The sequence below is a fragment of the Narcine bancroftii genome, chromosome 2 (genome assembly GCF_036971445.1).
Source record: "Narcine bancroftii isolate sNarBan1 chromosome 2, sNarBan1.hap1, whole genome shotgun sequence".
Taxonomy (NCBI): domain Eukaryota; kingdom Metazoa; phylum Chordata; class Chondrichthyes; order Torpediniformes; family Narcinidae; genus Narcine; species Narcine bancroftii.
This window is the reverse complement of record NC_091470.1, coordinates 20,277,731-20,294,861: the sequence shown is the minus strand read 5'-3', so window position 1 is coordinate 20,294,861 and position 17,131 is coordinate 20,277,731. Positions and strand designations below refer to the sequence as shown.

Sequence of the window (17,131 nt, the reverse complement as noted above, 5' to 3'; positions counted from 1 at the left end):
TATCCAGGTAAATCGACCCATGCTTGGGTACAACAGGTAAATATTATCTTCTGTGGATCTTAATACATGGGATGTAAAAATGTGATGGTAGCATAATGTTAGTGTATCTGTACTGATGATGCAGAGAGATGGGATCAAATCCACCAGAGCAGATTAAAAAGCTGATATGGCGAAACTACTGATTGCTGCAGTTTGGCTCACGAATGTCCATTGCAAAACGAAATCTGCTGTGTTTACCTGTTCTGGTCCATGTACCTGATCCTTAAAATGGTTGAGGAGACGGGCAGAAAATGCAAGTCGAATCAACGTTACCCATGCCCTGCAAATGTATAAAAAGCCCTTTGGTCTCACTGCAATGACAAGTTGTGCTTTTCCTGCCGTGGAAGCACTTTGCTCTGCACATGTGGGAGAAGGTTCACTATATCTCTGCGCTTTTGTCTTTAGGCTCGCATTTGCCCGTGATGATGCGACCTTTGTCGAAGAACACTATTCACTGTTGGACAGGCAGCTTATTATTGAAGTAAGGAACAACCAATTCTGTGTTTATTTTAACTGATTATCTTTGGTCCACCTTGATAACTACCATCAACTACTCTTTCCCCTTTCCTTCTCCCCATCCGTGCCACAACTTAGCCTGACTTCCACAGTGGAAAGAGCTGCTTTATTTTTGGTCAAATTCAAAATAGCCCGTCAGTGCTCTTGTGCAAACATCAGTCTCAGTAAGTTGCAGCATATGTTGTCTGGGTCTTGCTTATGTCTACTGTCTTGTCCTCCGTAAGAAAGTGTAAATTAAAAGGAGGAAATAGAGGTAAGATTTTTAATTTTAATTTGGAGAATCGGCACAGCAACAGGCCTTTCTGGCCCAAGTGCCCACACCTACCCAAATACACCCATGTAACCAATCATCCTCACCCCATATATCTTTGGAACGTGGAAGGAAACCGGAGCACCCAGTGGAAACCCACGCAGACACAGGGAGAAGGTACAAACTCCTTTCACACAGCGCCAGATTAGAACCTGGGTCCCTGGCCCTGTAATAACTGCTACTCTAACTGTGTTTCACTAGCAATTAACCAAGGGCAGTATGGGTGAAAAAGACGGGAACTGGTTTTGGGATCAGAGGTGAACCATTGTTGTTTTGGATCTACAGGAGAACGATAAGCGGATTGAGGCATCTGGACAGACTGAAGTCTTCAAGAAGCACCCCAGGAAGGCCTCCATCCTGCAAATGCCACTCATGACAACACTTTACTATTCCTGCTTTTACCATTACGGAGAATCAGAGGTGAGTTCTTGTCTCAAGTTTGAGCCACAATACTTTGCCTTTCTTGTGGACATATTGCAGCATCCAGGTTGAATTCTCATTCTGAGGTACCTTGGTCCTTCAGGACTAGCTGGACATTGTGATTTTGGTTCAGTTTTCCTTTCTCTACTGGTGTGGTCTGGTCTATTGAGCATGTCCCACCATCTTGCTGTTAACAAAGCTTAACACAGATACGAGCATAATTTGTCTCTATGTACTGCATTTACTCATTTAGATCCACCATGTCAGAAATTTTCCCTTTAATCTTTCCATCCCTCCTCCACAGTCCCATAAACACATGAAATAGAAGCAGGAGTTGGCCATACGGCCTGTCAAGCCTGCTCCGCCATTCAATAAGATTGTGGCTTATCTGGCTATGGTCTTGGCTCCAACTATCTGTACATACCCATAATCCTTAATTTCTGTTCTATGCAAAAATCTATCTAATTATATTTAATTATATTGCTTGAGGCAGCCTCTTCACCTTTTGTGGTCAAAAAATCTACTGATTCAATCTCCAGGAAAAGTAGTTCCAACTATCTATTACCCCAAATTCCTTAGTTCTAGTCTCACCTACCAATGGAGACAATATTCCTGCCTCTATCTTACCTGTCACTTTCATAATTTTATATGTTTCTATAAGATCCCCTTTCATTTTTCTGAATCTCAGCAGTATAGTCCCAGATGACTCTATCTCTCCTCATAGGCAACCTCCACATCTCTGGAATCAACCTGGTGAAGCTCCTCTGCCCCACTTCCAAAGCCAGTATGTCTTTTCTCAAGTAAGGAGACCAGAGCTACGCACAGTAGCTCTGTACCAAATACAGGTGCTGTAGAACCTCCCTGCCTTTAAATCCCATCCTGCTAGCAATGAAGGCCAACATTCCAATTGCATCTTGATTTACCTGTTGCACTGCAAACCAACCTTTTGTGATTCATGCACAAGCACTCCAACTCCTTTTACACAACAGTACGCTGCAGTCTTTCACCTTTTAAATAATAATCTGATCTTCTATTTTTCCTTTCAAAATGGATGACCTCACATTTACTAATATTGTACTCCATCTGCCAGACCCTTGTCCACTCACTTAACCTATCTCTATCTGTCTGCAGACTGTCCTCATCCATTGCACAATATGCTTTTCCACTCAATTTAGTATTATCAACCAACATTTGCTCCTCTCTTCCAAATAATTAATGTACACATTAAATAGTTGCGGGCCCAGCATCAATGCCTATATCACCATTGATTACCAACCAGAGAAAGACCCATTTATCCCAACTCTTTGCTTTCTATTGTTAACCTATCCTCTATCCATGTTAATACATTACCCCCAGCTCCATGTATGGATAGACCTTTTAAGCTGCATGTTATAAAGCACCTTTTGGAAATTATTATATCCTCAAAGAGTTCCACTAACTTTGTCAAAGATGACCTTCCTTCCTGAATCCACCTTGTGTCTGCGTAATGGGTCCAATTCTATCCAGATGTCTCATCCTTAACAATAGCTCCAAGTCTTTTTTCCTAACTACTGACGTTAAGCACCTCCCAATGCATCCAATACATCTCTCTGCAATTCATCAGCTGTCCCAGTCCTGGAAAAGAGTTCTCGGACTCGAAACATTAACTCTCTTTCCCCTTCCATCATTGCCTGGCCTGATGAATATTTCCTTCTGTGAATAAGACTGAGTCCCCCAACACAAATATTAATGATTTTAAGTTGGAAGCTCTGACGAGGAAGTTTACAGATGAAACAAAAATTGGCTGAATGATTGCTAAGAGGGTGAAGGCAGAAACATGTCGATGGATCCATGAGTTGGTTAGAAAAGTGCCAGAAATTAGATCTGGAGAACTGTGGTATAATTGTGCAGTAAGGCAAAGAAATGCACAATAGATGTGAGAATATTAAGGCATGTGTGGAAATGAAGTGATTATAGAAAGTGTGTCCATAGATACTTAAAGGTAACGTCAGGTTAAAAAAGAGTGACTTAACACAGTTTGAATTCTGTGCATAGCTCTGACACTGCTTCTCAGCATCACATCAAGATTGGATTGTGCTGGAGAAATACATAGAACATTACGGCACAGAACAGACCCTTTGGCCCATGTGCCGACCTAAATAAATCCACTCCACAACTATCTTAACCCTTCCCTACCTCACACCCATAACTCTCTATTTTTCTTATTTCGCACCCATGTGCTTATTTAAGAGTCTTTTGAATGTCCCTATTGTACCACCCTCCACCACCACCCCTGGCAATGTATTTCAGGCACCCACCACTCTGTGTAAAAAAAAACCACTTACCTCTGAAATCTCCCCAAACTCATCTCCAGTCATTTTATACAGATGTCCACTGGTGTTTGCAACTGTAGCCCTGGGGAGAAGCTGCACCCTATCAATGCCCCTCATAATATTGCTCCCCTCTTTCAAGTTTCCTCTCATCCTTTGTTGCTCCAGGGAAGATTTACAAGGAAGTTACCAGAGCTTGAACATGTTAGCTTTGGGAACACGTGAGGTTACAGATGCTGGAATCTGGAGCAAAATAGAACTGCTGGATGAACTCTGGATCAGGCTGAATCTGTGGAAAGACGGGGTTGATCGAGACAATGGACCAGAAAGATTGACCATCCTACTTGTCTTCACAGATGCTGGAGTTTTCCCAGAAGTTTATTTTTTTGGATGGACTGGGAATGTTTTCTTAGGAAAAGAGGAGGCAATGGGGAGGCTGAAACTGAGATGTATAAAATTAAATGGCACCTAAATAAATAAGAAGTGCCTATTTTTGGTAGCAAGATTAGAATGAAGATTAGGAAAGATTTTTTTTCCAACACAATATAAATTTCAGTTTTTGAAATTCAAAAGTTTTCAACATTTTTGAATTTTGTAGCGATTCCAAATTCTCCAACATTTTGAAAATTCAAGTAGGGGTGTGGAACTCACTACCATGAAGAATGGTAAAGGCACAAATCCTCATCACATCTGGATGTGCACTTGAAGAGCCATGATATGCAGGGCTACTAACCTAGTGAAGGAATGTGATTCGACACCAGCGGGCCAAATGGGCAGATTTAAAAGAAATTATTCCAAGTTTCTCTGACTTGTCAGTGATAAGGGATTAAATGTAATTTTGCCAGACACATCTTGATCAATGTTTTCAGAAGTCTTATCCTTTAGATCTGATGTGGACTACACCCCTCCTCCCTTACCAACCCCCCCCCCCCCCCCCACTATGTACAGATCCTGCTTTACTGCGATACTGAGCATCTGGGACATGCTGAGTGGGAGGTGTGGGTGATCAGACTCGCACAGATGGGAGGCGAGTGCAAACAGGGAGTGTCCGATGCGGAGAGAGATGGAACTAGACCAGAGCCAGTACATGATTGAAGTGAAAGATGTGATGAATTTCCATTGGAAAAACTGCTGCTGCTCTTTTGATTGAAAATGTAAATTTGAATTGCCTTTTTGTTCATGTTAAATGACACGATTAATCTAATTTACTGTTTCCAATTTTTAAAATTGTTACTGTGAATCCAAAATGATGCAGGAGCATGGTGACTTTTTTGCATGCTGCCTGTAAGCCTTGCACTCTATTGCTGTCCTTGTGACAATAATTCGATTTATTTTGTGAACCCTATCTGCCCAAGGTGCACAAGATTTAAGGATTTACGAGAAACAATATTTAAAAACAAAAGGTGTTTCAAATTGCAGACGATTGAAATGGAACTCCCAGTGACATTTCTCAGCCGAATCCTTTTTTTTGAGGATAGAGGCTGGGTATGAGACTACAGTCCACCCCAAAAATAGCAGGGAATCATTGCCAAGGAGCTTTATGGCAATCACTTGTAAAATGAAATTAATTGCATCGTCGATGTGCTTGAGGCTCACTGAGCTTCTGGATTTCAGTTGGATATAAAGCGGGGAAAAAAAAATCCACTGGAGGAACTCAGGGAGTCGGGCAGCAGAGGGATAAAAACAATTATCATTGTTTTGGGTGAGAACCCTTCATCAAGATTGGAGTAGAGGGGAGATTCAGGATTCCTCATTGTTATCTAATAGTACAGAACATGTAATATTATACAAAATGTCTTCCGTCTGCCATAAGGCAGATAAAGGGCCGCCTTTAGTGTTGCCTGATTCCCCTTACAGCAAAAGTGAATCCCTTCAGAGTCACTAAGTGTCCGTGGAATTGCCTCCAGTGCTCCCGCAGCCTTTGCAGCCACACAGGTTTCTGTCTGAACCGTCAGCAAACCCAAGCTCCAGATCCAATCCTCCATCAGGATCAGGAAGCCTTCAGTGCCTGAGGTCCTTCAGGAGCCCTTCTTGCCCTCACCTACAGTTGTGTCATAATTGTTAGATGGCACAAATAAGGTCACAATCCAGCTTATGGAAATTGGTATACCGTACATATTCATGTGATCATCACATTTTTTGGAACAAAGGGAGGGGTCAACTTTTACACGGGCCAAACTTTTGACCTTGTAAATAATTACCTGCATCGGTCAAGGCATCGGGAGTTTGGTTGAATGTGGTAAATCCACAGTTGAGGCACCGGGAGGTCGGATGGGTGGGTGGCTGGATGTCATGAGTTGGAATGGGCGGGTGGCTGGGGCAAAAATCCGTGGTCAAGAGCTCAGGTTGGTGGGCGGGCGGCTGAAGTGTCGGCAGTTTGGATGGGTAGATGGCCAGATAATTGAAGGCTTGGATGGGTAGGTAGCTGGGGCGAGGATCCACGGTCAGGAATTCAGATGGACAGGCGGCCGGGCTGTCAGGAGCTCGGATGGGTAGACAGTTGGGGTCAAAAATAGGGGGGTCGACTTTTACATTGGTCATACAAAAAATGATTTTTGGGTCAGTAAAGGGGGGCATCAAATATTACATGGTATGAACGATTACATGAGTATATATGGCATTTTTGGTGATGAGAGGAAGGTGAATGAGATTTGTATTGTGAAGAAGGCCGGCTGGGGAATAAGTATCATTGTACATGGTGAAGTAAGCAATTGAAATACTTTGAGATCTTAACAGTATTTCCTTTTTTTTGTTTCTTTATAGGGAATGTTCAGTAGTCCAACAAATTTGAGAAAAACCTTCAAAGTAAGTACTATGTCTTGATACTGGAGCACAAAGAATTGGTCCCATAGAGCCCCTGAGCTCTGATAACAGACAACGTGATTCATCAATTGGTCCATCCTTCCTAAATAATTGAAGGAGGGGAAAATGCTCAGCCTCTTCCCCCTGCCCAATTTGAGTTGTATTCTGGGATGCAAGGCTGTAACTTCACTGCACCTCGCATAGCCTGATGAATGAATGCACGTCCATGTGATTCAGGGATGTAGAATACCATGAGTGAAGGTTGTAGGTTTAAGTCTCAAATCGTAAGAAGTATACAAGGGAAAAAGCAAGGGAGCTGGGTTGTGCATCTCTGTAAATCGACTTCACTATCATTACTGACGCTCATGGCTCTGCAGATCTGGAATACGTGATCTTTAAGTGCAGGCCTTTTTATCTACCAAGAGAATATGTGTGTATTGCGAATGCTAAAGCAGCCTCGAAAGACCTCAGTGCTGTTATCAGCAAGTTGCGGATATTACATCCAGATGGAGACTTAAATCTCTGTAATTTACATACTGTGCTTCCAAGATTCCATCAAAATGTAACGTGTAATACAAGGGGCAATAAAATCTTACATCAGGTTTATACAAACGTGGCTGATGCCTACAAAACCACGACCCTCCCTCACTTGGGTCAGTCTGACCATCTCTCATTGTTTATGATCCCCAAATACAGCCCAGCCATCAAACAGGTAAAACCCACAACTAAGATCTGGCTGGCGGGAGGGGGGGGGGGTTGGTGGGGGGTGCGATGCTGACTTTGTTCTGCAGCAATATTTTCAACTTCCAGTCTGGAGTGTCTTTGCTGTTCATGCTACAGTTGATTCTCGGGTTGATATTGATTCATAAACGTACTCTGTTCTCGAGTACATATATCAACAGGTGTGTGGATGGATGACGTCACAGAAGAAAATAAAAAAATATCTGCTAACCAAAAACCATGGATGAACAGTGAAAGACAGAGATTCAGCCTTCAGATCTGGTGACCAGGAGACTTATGGATTAGCCAGGACCAACATAAGGAGGGGAATCTCTTGGGCTAAACATGTATATAAACAAAGAAGAGCATTTCATATCCTTGGCACATGTGGCAGGGCATGCAGATGATCACAGATTATAAATCATCTGGTATTGCATCTCCTTCTAGTTATGACTCCCTAAAATTCTCTGAGGACCTTAATTATTTTTATGCTAGCTTTACTTTCAAGGTGGATCTTTTACCTGATGAAATACCTCTCTCAATCTCCATCATTGATGTTTGGGCCACCCTGAGTAGGGTGAATGTACAGAAGGCAGCTGGTCCGGATGGGTTAGAGCCTGTGCAGAACAGTTGGCTGGGGTTTTTTTGGACATTTTCGTTCTGTCTTTAACCTAGGCAGTTCTTCCAATGAGCTTTAAGACTGCTCCCCTGGTGCCTGTGCTGAAGAGCTCTACCACTGTGAGTCTAAATGACTACCGTCCAGTTGCAGTCACCCCCATCGTCGCGAAGTGTTTCGAGAGGTTGGTCTCTTCTGAAATCCCGTTTGCCTGTCACTATGGATTCTCATCAATTCGCCTACTGTGCTAACAGGTCAACCAACCAAGGATGCCATTTCAACAGTGCTTCACTCTGCGTTGACTCATTTGGTCAGCTCTTAATGTTAGAATGCTATTCATCGGCTATAGCTCAGTTTTCCACACTGTTGTCCCCTCCAAGCAGGTACCCAAACTTTGTCTGTATGATGATAAAAGGATCCTTTAAAGAAAGAAATGCCATTTATTCAGCACCTAAAAACAGCCTATAAATATCACCGGAGCATTGGCTTGGAATGCATACTCATCGGGCAGACGCTACAGGGGCCTTGGATCGAAGGAGCCTTACGAAGCTATATGATTATGTTGAACATTGAATCATGGCAATGAGTGGTACTGCACTCCGATTGTAAAATCAAACCTTTTTAACAGTTTGTTGTAGAATAGTATTGTTGTTGGTTTTAATTCCACGTGTTTTATTGTAATGTATCCCAGGTGATGCTGATCATCCATTGTCACATTAAAGATGTAATATGCATGATATACTTCATCTTTTGTTTATTGTAAGGCAAACAAAGAGTTGCCATGAGCGGTGCCCTCAGCCCCTAACAATAGGATAAAGAAGAGAAGCAAGTGAGAGTTCCTTCAGAGACAGTGAGTGTCTGTGGATTCGCCTCCAGCGCTCCCGCAGCCCCTGCAGCAGCACATTAACCACCCAAGCTCCAGATCCAAACCTCCAAATGATCCAGAAGATTTTGATGTCCGAGACCCTTCAGGAGCCCTCTTTGCCCTTAGTTTCTTCTTGAATCTTGGTTCCAGCAGCCCTGCAGCCTGTGTGGATCCTTAAGCTGCTGATCCCATCTCTAGTCTGTTGCTGCGGTCACTGCCCTGCGTCTGTCCACGCTCACCCAGAGTCTGCAACCCCTGCGCAGGCTCTGCAGTCTTGGGCACAGACCCCATGGTTGCAAGATTTAAAGAAAACACCATTGACTCTTTAGCAGACCATTTAAAGCCTGTACGAAGCTGTCGGCATTGGAGCCAGCAGTAGGACACTGCAGAGCAGCGCCCTGGCAGCGCCGCTATTTTAGAACATAGAACAATACAGCACAATACAATATGGGCCTTCAATGTTGTGCCGGCCCATACATCTGTTCCTAAAAAAAAGTACTAAATCCAATTGATGAAAAGATGAAGTTAACTGACTCGTTACAAGTTTTACAAACAGGGAGACTAGTTAACTGCCCGTAAACTTATTTGAAATCACTCCAGCAGTAAACCAATCAATAGCTCAAGTCACCGATATTAAGTTCATTATTGGCTGATCTGTGATCTAGAGACATGAGGCTGCAGACAGTGGAATCTGAAGCCATGTTCAATCTCCAGGAGGAACTCAGTGGGACAAGCGACATCAGTGGGAGAAAAAGAATAGTCCATGTTTCTGGGCGAAAACCTTCATCAAGTTTCACTGAGGGTTTTGGAATGAAATGTTGACCATTCTTTTTCTCCCACTGATGCTACTTCACCCTCTGAGTTCATATTTATTGTGAGAGTACATACATGATGGCATAACATACAACCCTGAGATTCTTTTTTCCTGCAAGCTCAGCAGAATTACTGCCAATTGGTAGTGCAAAAAAAAAATGTATACAGCATAACCATGTAAACAAATAAAGAACTGTAAACAGATAACAAATGTGGACAAACTGACTGTGCTATACAGAGAGAACAAAAAAGAAAATGAAGTGCAGAAGTAAGAGGCCTTAAATGAGTCTCTGATTGACTTTGTCACTGAGGAGTCTGATGGTGGAGGGGTAGCAGCTGTTATTGGCACCTATACCTCTTTCCTGATGGCAGTAGAAGAACAGAGTGTTCCTCCAGCAGATTGTGATTCAAGACCTATCCCCTTTCCTAATGTCTTTAATACTTTTGGTGAGCAGGTCCGTTAGTCTCAGATTTAGCATTAACTATTAACCCAGTATCATTTCCAGAGAGAGTTCCCAACTTATACTTCCCTCTGCATTTTTAACTTCAGTCCTGAAATGTTTAGTTTCTTTCTCTCCAACCAGCAACAATGTTACTGTCCTTTTATCTCCATTTGTTCATGGGATATGCTTAAAGTCAATATTCCCATCTGCCCCTCCCCCCCATATATCCACCCTGTCAAGGACCCTCAGAATAGAGTCACAGCATGGAAACAGCTTGTTTGGCCCATAATGTCAGATCCAACCATCAATCTGCTATTTTTACACATCTTCAGATAAGATATAGGAGCAGAAGTAGGCCATTTGGCTCATCGAGTCCACTCAGCCAATTAATCATGAGCTGACTCATTCTCCCACTCTGCCTCACTCCCCTGCCTTCTCCCTTTGATTTATTGACTATTCAGATACCTATCAATTTCTGCTTTAAATACACCCAATGACCTGGGTCCCAGCAGCTGCCCATGGTAGCAAATTCCAGAGGTTCACCACTCTCTGGGTAAAGAATTTCCTCTACACCTCTGTTTTAAGTGGGTACCTTCAATCTTCCCATTAATCCAAATTTTTTTCTTCCCTCATACCCATCAGCTCCCCCTAGATTTTGCAGTTCACTGAGAGATTAGGCAACTTACCAACCAGATTTGTACTGTCACCTCGGAAGAAACCACAGGCAGTGGATAAAATAGGGTCCTCGAGCAAAATCAAAATCCCATCTCAACACCAGGTTAGAATTCCAAAGGCCACTTTATTTCAAGTTAGACAGGAGAACTTAAAAAGCCATGCTTCCAGAGTACAAAGATAACAACCAAAAACTGCAGATTCTGGGCATAATAACTACTCCATGAGTCAGGCAGCATCTATGGAGAGAGAAGAAAACAAGAGTTAATGAGAGTGGGTGGTATGTTTAGCATAGTGATGACCATAACGTTATTGCAGCGCTATCTGTAAGGAGTTTGTATGTTCTCTCTGTGTCTGTATGGGTTTTTATCCACCTTCCAAAACATAAAGGGATATAGGTATTTTGGGGGGCATGGGTTCATGGTTACTGTGCTGTATGCCTAAATTGAATATTTCATGTCATTGACCTTTCACCAAAACTGGAAAAGTAAGAAAACAAATGATGCAAGATTATCAGCCAAAAATGCTTTCTTTCCCTCTCTCTCCCAAACCAATCTGATCTGCTGAGCATTCCAGCAGGTTTTGTGTTTATTTCAGATGTCCAGCATCTGTATAAGAAAGCAAGGACTAATCTATACATCAGTAGATAAGAATGAAAAGCTACCATTGAAAACACCAAATACAGCTTGCATGAACACCGTTAAACTGGAAAAGTGTCCAAACGATGCAGTGCTGTTACATATCATATGTAACATATTTATATATGTAACATATTTATATTTGTACATTTTTTAATAGAAAATATTATTTCTACTTTTAGATTTCAGAAAAACAGTACTTACTCACTACACTTGCAGCTCGTGCCAAACTGAAGGCTTGGAGTGACGTTGATAGCTTATTTACTACTAAGGTGACTATTCAATTGAACATAAATGTCAAATCACAGAATTATACAGCACACAGAAGGAAGTCTTTTGGTTTATCATGTGATTCATGGCTCTTTGCATTACAGCTAGTCATGGCCAATTCCCCAGAAATTCAGTTGGGAAAAAAAGGCTCATCATTTCAAGCCGAAACTTTGTCGGGACTGTCAATTTCCTGATTTTTCCATGTTGATCTGGAAGTCAACTCTCCTTGAGCCCATACAGTTTTCTTTTGCAAAGCCTCATTTGATTGTTTTCAAATATGCTGAGTCAATGAGTGCTAGTTCATAATCATGAACTAAGTGTGTGTGTGTGTGTGTGTGTGTGTGTACTTTTTCCCTATCCCTTGAAATAATGGGCTGATCCATTCTCTTCAATACATTTTCTGTGGGTTTTTTTTGTTACATATATTCCACCTGATCCCCACTTTATCAACTTTTTAACAGACTGCAAGCTCATGTTCATGAATTGTTGCTCCCTTATATTCCATAATATTTGCTAATCAAAAGAAAATAAAGATCTTGAGGCAGTATTTATTGATTGTATACTACTAATGCAGAATTGTAGTTCAAAAAATTCCAATAAGCTAAATTGCCATCCTGGTAAGGTGATCTTCAGTTAATCAAATCATGTTTGGCTCATTCCACCTCTGGGGACGTTTTTTTGTGAATTAGGGACTGTATGGGATGCAGTACAAACTCATGGTAATACAAGATTAATAAGAATCAAACATCGAGGTAATTCTGTGTTAAGGTGATGGAGAAGCACCATGTTCAGGCTTGTAAGTCAATCAAAAACACCTTGTTATGCGATTCACCAAATATCTGGAGAATGTGATAAAGAGCGAGCACTTTTTAAAAGAAAGTTAATATTTTTAAGTCTCTTTTTGCCTCTCATCACTATCAGGTTGATCATTGAATCTCTGCTTTATTTTCACTTGCATTCCCCTTACCCTTGCATGTTAAAACTTAGTTTGTCACTTAACCTTTTCGAACATCTCGTTACTTAGGATGGTGCAACAGTGCCATATACTCCCTCAGGAGGTAGAAGAGGGCAAGGTTACTGGCCCTCATCGTGACCACATTTTATAGGAGCACAAATTAGAGTGTCCTACTGGCTGCATCTTTATGTGGTATAGTAGCTGCAATATGGAGGATTATCAAAAAGATCACTGGGGTCTCCTTTCCACTATTGATGACATTTACCAGGAGTATTGGTTAAATAGAGCTAAAAGAGTTATTGAAGGCCTTTTCCATCTATTCATTATCATCAAGAAGGAGGTACAAGAGTATCAAATTCAGGACTGTCAGGAGCTGGGAAATAGCTTCTTCCCATAGGTTGTGAAACTGATGAACAGTATTCAGTAACAGAGTAAATAATTATATAAGACATACACACCCAATGTTATTGCATTCAATGTCACCAAAACTAAGGAGCTAATTGTTGACTTCAGGAAAGGAAAGCCAGAGGTGTACGATCCAGAGATCGTTGGGGGATCAGAGGTGGAGAGGGTGAGCAAATTTAAGTTCTTGGGAGTCACTATCTTGGAGGATCTTTCCTGGACCCAACACTCCAATGGCATCGTGAAGAAAACAAGTCAGGAGTTTGGGGAGGTTTGGTGCAGAAACATAGAATGTAGGAGTAGTCCATTTGGCCTTTCAGGCCTACACCACCATTCATTCTGATCATGGCTGATCATCTATTCAGTACCCAGTACCTGCCTTCTCCCACACCTTATTGTACATAATGTCAATTTAACAGAAAAAAAATTGTAAGATGTCTTCAGGTGCTGCACAACGCCATCACTAAACACACGCGCACACACATTTTTATTCTGAATTCATTGATGCACAGCCCTGTAACTAATTGAGGTGTCCTTGATGTAATTTCAATTTTAAAACAAATTTTGAACTTCATATGATCTTAAAGGTTAAATTCAATGTGGTCATGATATTCAGCATCAAATGTTACCCTTACTGAACCTCCTTGGATATTTCTAGAGTGCTCCATATTGAATTTCATGGAGAACAGACATAGATACACAAATATATATTAGATGTATCCCAGTATTATCAAGATGTTCTAAGATGCTCTAAGACATTGCTTTGCTGCCACCCATCATGATGCTGATGGAACCACCTTCCTCTTCATAGAGCAACGATATTCAAGTGTATTCTATTTTATTTCAGAATTGGCTGGGATACACCAAGAAGAAAGCACCAATTGGATTTCATCGAATTGTCGACATTTTGCACAAAAATAATGCCCCATTTGAGGTAAGGCCCTGGATAACAATACATTTTATTCTGCACTTTCCTGCATGATACTAAAAATAAGACAGCTCATGATCTCAGAGAAATGCTGGACGAACTCAGCCGGTCTCACAGCGTTCATAGGAGGTAAAGGTACATTACCAAAGTTTTGGGACTGTGCCCTTCCTCAAGGTAGAAGCAAAGAACAGGAAGATAGCTGAATAAAGACTGAAGAATGGCAAAGGGAGGGGTCCAGACCAACAAAGGGTGTCATTTTGATATGATAAGAGGAAAGGTGAGAATCGATTTTGGTTCTGTGAAAGAAGACAGGGAAAAGGGCAGAGAGAGAGATGGAGCTGGGGGAAAGGTGACAAAGGAAAGAAGGGTGCGGAAGGGATGGTTTAACGGAAATCGGAGAAGGACAATTTTAGTGCCATCCAGTTGGAGGGTGCCCAGCTGGAAGATGAAGTTTTGTTCCTCCCATTTGTGGGTGGTCTCAGTCTGGCAGTGCATGAGACCATCCATAGACATGCCAGCAAGAGAATGGGATGGAGAATTGAAATGGGTGGCCACCAGATGATCCCCGCTGTTGTGGCAGACAGAAACAAAGCGATCTCACAGTCTGCACCCAATCTCTACAATTTAGTAGATGATCTCTACAGATTCACAAGTGAAATGTTGCTTCACTTGAAGGACTGTTTGGGGCCATGATTGATGGTGAGGGAGGAGGTGTGACCGCAAGTTGAGCATTTGTGTGGTCCACTTTGAATGGGTCCCAACATCCACGATTTACAATGGCCAAGTTGAGCATTGTTTTGTGAATCGATGGTACGACCTTCAAACGGATCCGAGTTCCTACCCCACATTGAAGGCATTTATTGCCCATCTTTAACTGCCCTTGAGAATGTGTGAAGTTACTTTCTTAGACTCTCACATTCCTTGTATAGTCCTATAATACAGTTGGTTGGGTGTTCCAGCGTTCAGATCAGTGGTTTTCAAACTTCCCCCCCCTAACCTCACATTCCAGCTTAAGCAATCCCTATGCCATCGGTGCTCTGTGATTGGTAAGGGATTGCCTAAGGTGGTGTGTGAGTGGGAAGGGAAGGTTGAGAACCACTGCTCTAGACCCAATTGTTACTTAAATATTTTGCTTGAGAAAAATTGTCATTGGCCCATTTCCTTTGGAGTTCTCAAACCGACACGTAACGAGTCAATTAGCTAAGATTAAAGCAGTGATTTTCAAATATTTTTCTTTCCACTCACATACCATCTTAAGCAATCCCTTACTAATCACAGAGCACTTATAGCATAGGGAATACTTAAGATGGAATGTGATTTTGGAAGCAGTTTGAAAACCACTGGATTAGATCCATTGACAACAAAGGACTGGCAATATATTTCCAAGCAAGGATGCTGTGTGACTTTGAAGGGGAATCTGCAGATGGTGGTGTTCTCATAGGCATACTGACCTTGTCTTCAGGGGTAGATACTATACAAGGTATCGTCAGAGTAAAGTAGGTGAGAAACAATGATCAATTTTGTAGATGGTGCTCATTACAGCCACTTAAAACAATAGCAACAGGGCCTTCAGCCCTTCTTGACTGTGCCTAACTATTATACTGTATAGTCTCACTGACCTGCACTTAGTCCATAGCATTACAGCCCCTTGGAGGCAACCATTGTCAACCACTTCACCAATGATCTTCCTTCCATCAGAAGGACAGGAGTGGGGACATTTACTGATAATTGGACATTGATGAATTCCTTTTATCATTTTTAAATTTAAATTTTTAAATTTAGACATACAGCACAGTAATAGGCCCTTTCAGCCCAAGAGCCCGTGGCAATGTTCATTGGCACGAATGTTACATGCAACTTATCAACTGAAGTCTTACCACACGCAGACATGATCTGCTATTTGTGACACTGTCTATAAGGAGTTTGTATGTTCTCCCCATGTCTGCCGGGGGTTTACTCCTGCCCTTCAAAAAATGTGGGGGTTGTAGGTTAATTGTTGCATCTGGATGGCATGGGCTCATGGGCCGGAGGGACCTGTTACCTCCAAGGAGCTGTCCACACAGAGATGTCCATGGCCTGGGATGATTGACCTCCTGCACAAGGACCATCCATCTCTGTGTGAGATATGACACCAATCACTGTAGTATTTTCCACTTGATGCCCAGTTGAGTTTTAGGACTTGGTGCCACAGATGATCAGATGCTGTCTTGAATTTGAGAGCAGTCACTCCTACCTCTGGACTGAAGCTCTTTATTGCATGTTTTCAAGAAGGTTATGATGTCGTCTGGAGCTAGTCCAGGCAATGTGGTCAGTAATTGCCACTTGATAGGACAACAAATGATCTTACTGACAATTGAGAGTAAACTGATCAGTGTGATGGTAGATGTTCCTATAGTACATGGTTTATTTTTGTTTTTTTCTGCGAATATTATTGTTTAATTCACCATATTAACAATTATGGAGTAAAATATGAAAATCTGCAGATCCCATGATTGAAGTAAAAACACAAGGCTGGAGAAACAGTGTCAAACATGTTTAGAGCAAAGATAAAGATGCACAACCAACTTTTCAGGCAGTGAACCCTTCCTCAAAATGTTTTCATGATGACTTATCTCACATGTGCTATTTCAAATTACAATAGATTCTATTAATACTATTTTAATACATTCTGCTTCAGGTTATTGAAGAATACATAACCTTAGTGGATAACACAGAACTGAAGTTAAACCTTGGAACAAAGTACAAGTGCCATAACATTGTCATTGATGTAAGTATAATAATGGATTTGTTAATGCTGTGTAATGGAGATGAGCCATAAAACATGAACCTCGCAGTGGTTCATGAGCTTGCAGCGAGTTTCACCCCAAAAGAGTCTGGCTCATAACTTACAAGTCACATATTTATACAAATAAATTTGCTGCCCTCCAGAACATTCAAACAGACTGCTCCATATAAGTACATGTTTCTTAGATTTCTCTAGGGATTTGTTAATCAGGGCCATGACCCTTACCCAATGGATAATAGTGTCATGACCCCAGAGGACCTCAAAACCCAGCAGCAATAGAAATTCATCAAGACAAATGGTTACTTAAACAAAACTTGCTTTTAATTTTCTTTAAATATAAAATCAGGATCAAACTTTAACTTATTACTATTAACTTAACCTAACTTAATCCCCTTGTAATTCTAAGTGCACGTGTATGTAATGTGTATATGTTCAGGAAAGTTCTTTGATTCACAGTCCAATCTCACTTCTCACTCCTCCAATTTCACCGGTTTCAGGCAATTCTTATACTATGCACAAAATTTAATATTTATGAATTTTCACCAGGCTCTAGTGCTTAAAGGTAAATGGCTACCGCTCAGGAAGGCTCTTCTTGGTTTCAGAGATGGTCATCGGTCACTTCAGTGTC

The 17,131-nt window shown here is 41.6% G+C and overlaps 1 protein-coding gene across 3 annotated transcripts in view; it reads left to right on the top strand.

The window, feature by feature from the left end:
• The window catches only part of vipas39 (VPS33B interacting protein, apical-basolateral polarity regulator, spe-39 homolog), a 109,362-nt gene that overhangs the window by 87,642 nt on the left and 4,589 nt on the right, over window positions 1–17,131 (top strand). For all 3 annotated transcript variants that reach the window (XM_069916050.1, XM_069916048.1, XM_069916049.1), the window contains 6 exons: window positions 445–520; window positions 1,151–1,285; window positions 6,358–6,399; window positions 11,346–11,435; window positions 13,638–13,724; window positions 16,396–16,485. In XM_069916050.1, the coding sequence (XP_069772151.1) occupies window positions 445–520; window positions 1,151–1,285; window positions 6,358–6,399; window positions 11,346–11,435; window positions 13,638–13,724; window positions 16,396–16,485 (520 nt within the window). The remainder of the gene's footprint in view (window positions 1–444; window positions 521–1,150; window positions 1,286–6,357; window positions 6,400–11,345; window positions 11,436–13,637; window positions 13,725–16,395; window positions 16,486–17,131) is intronic.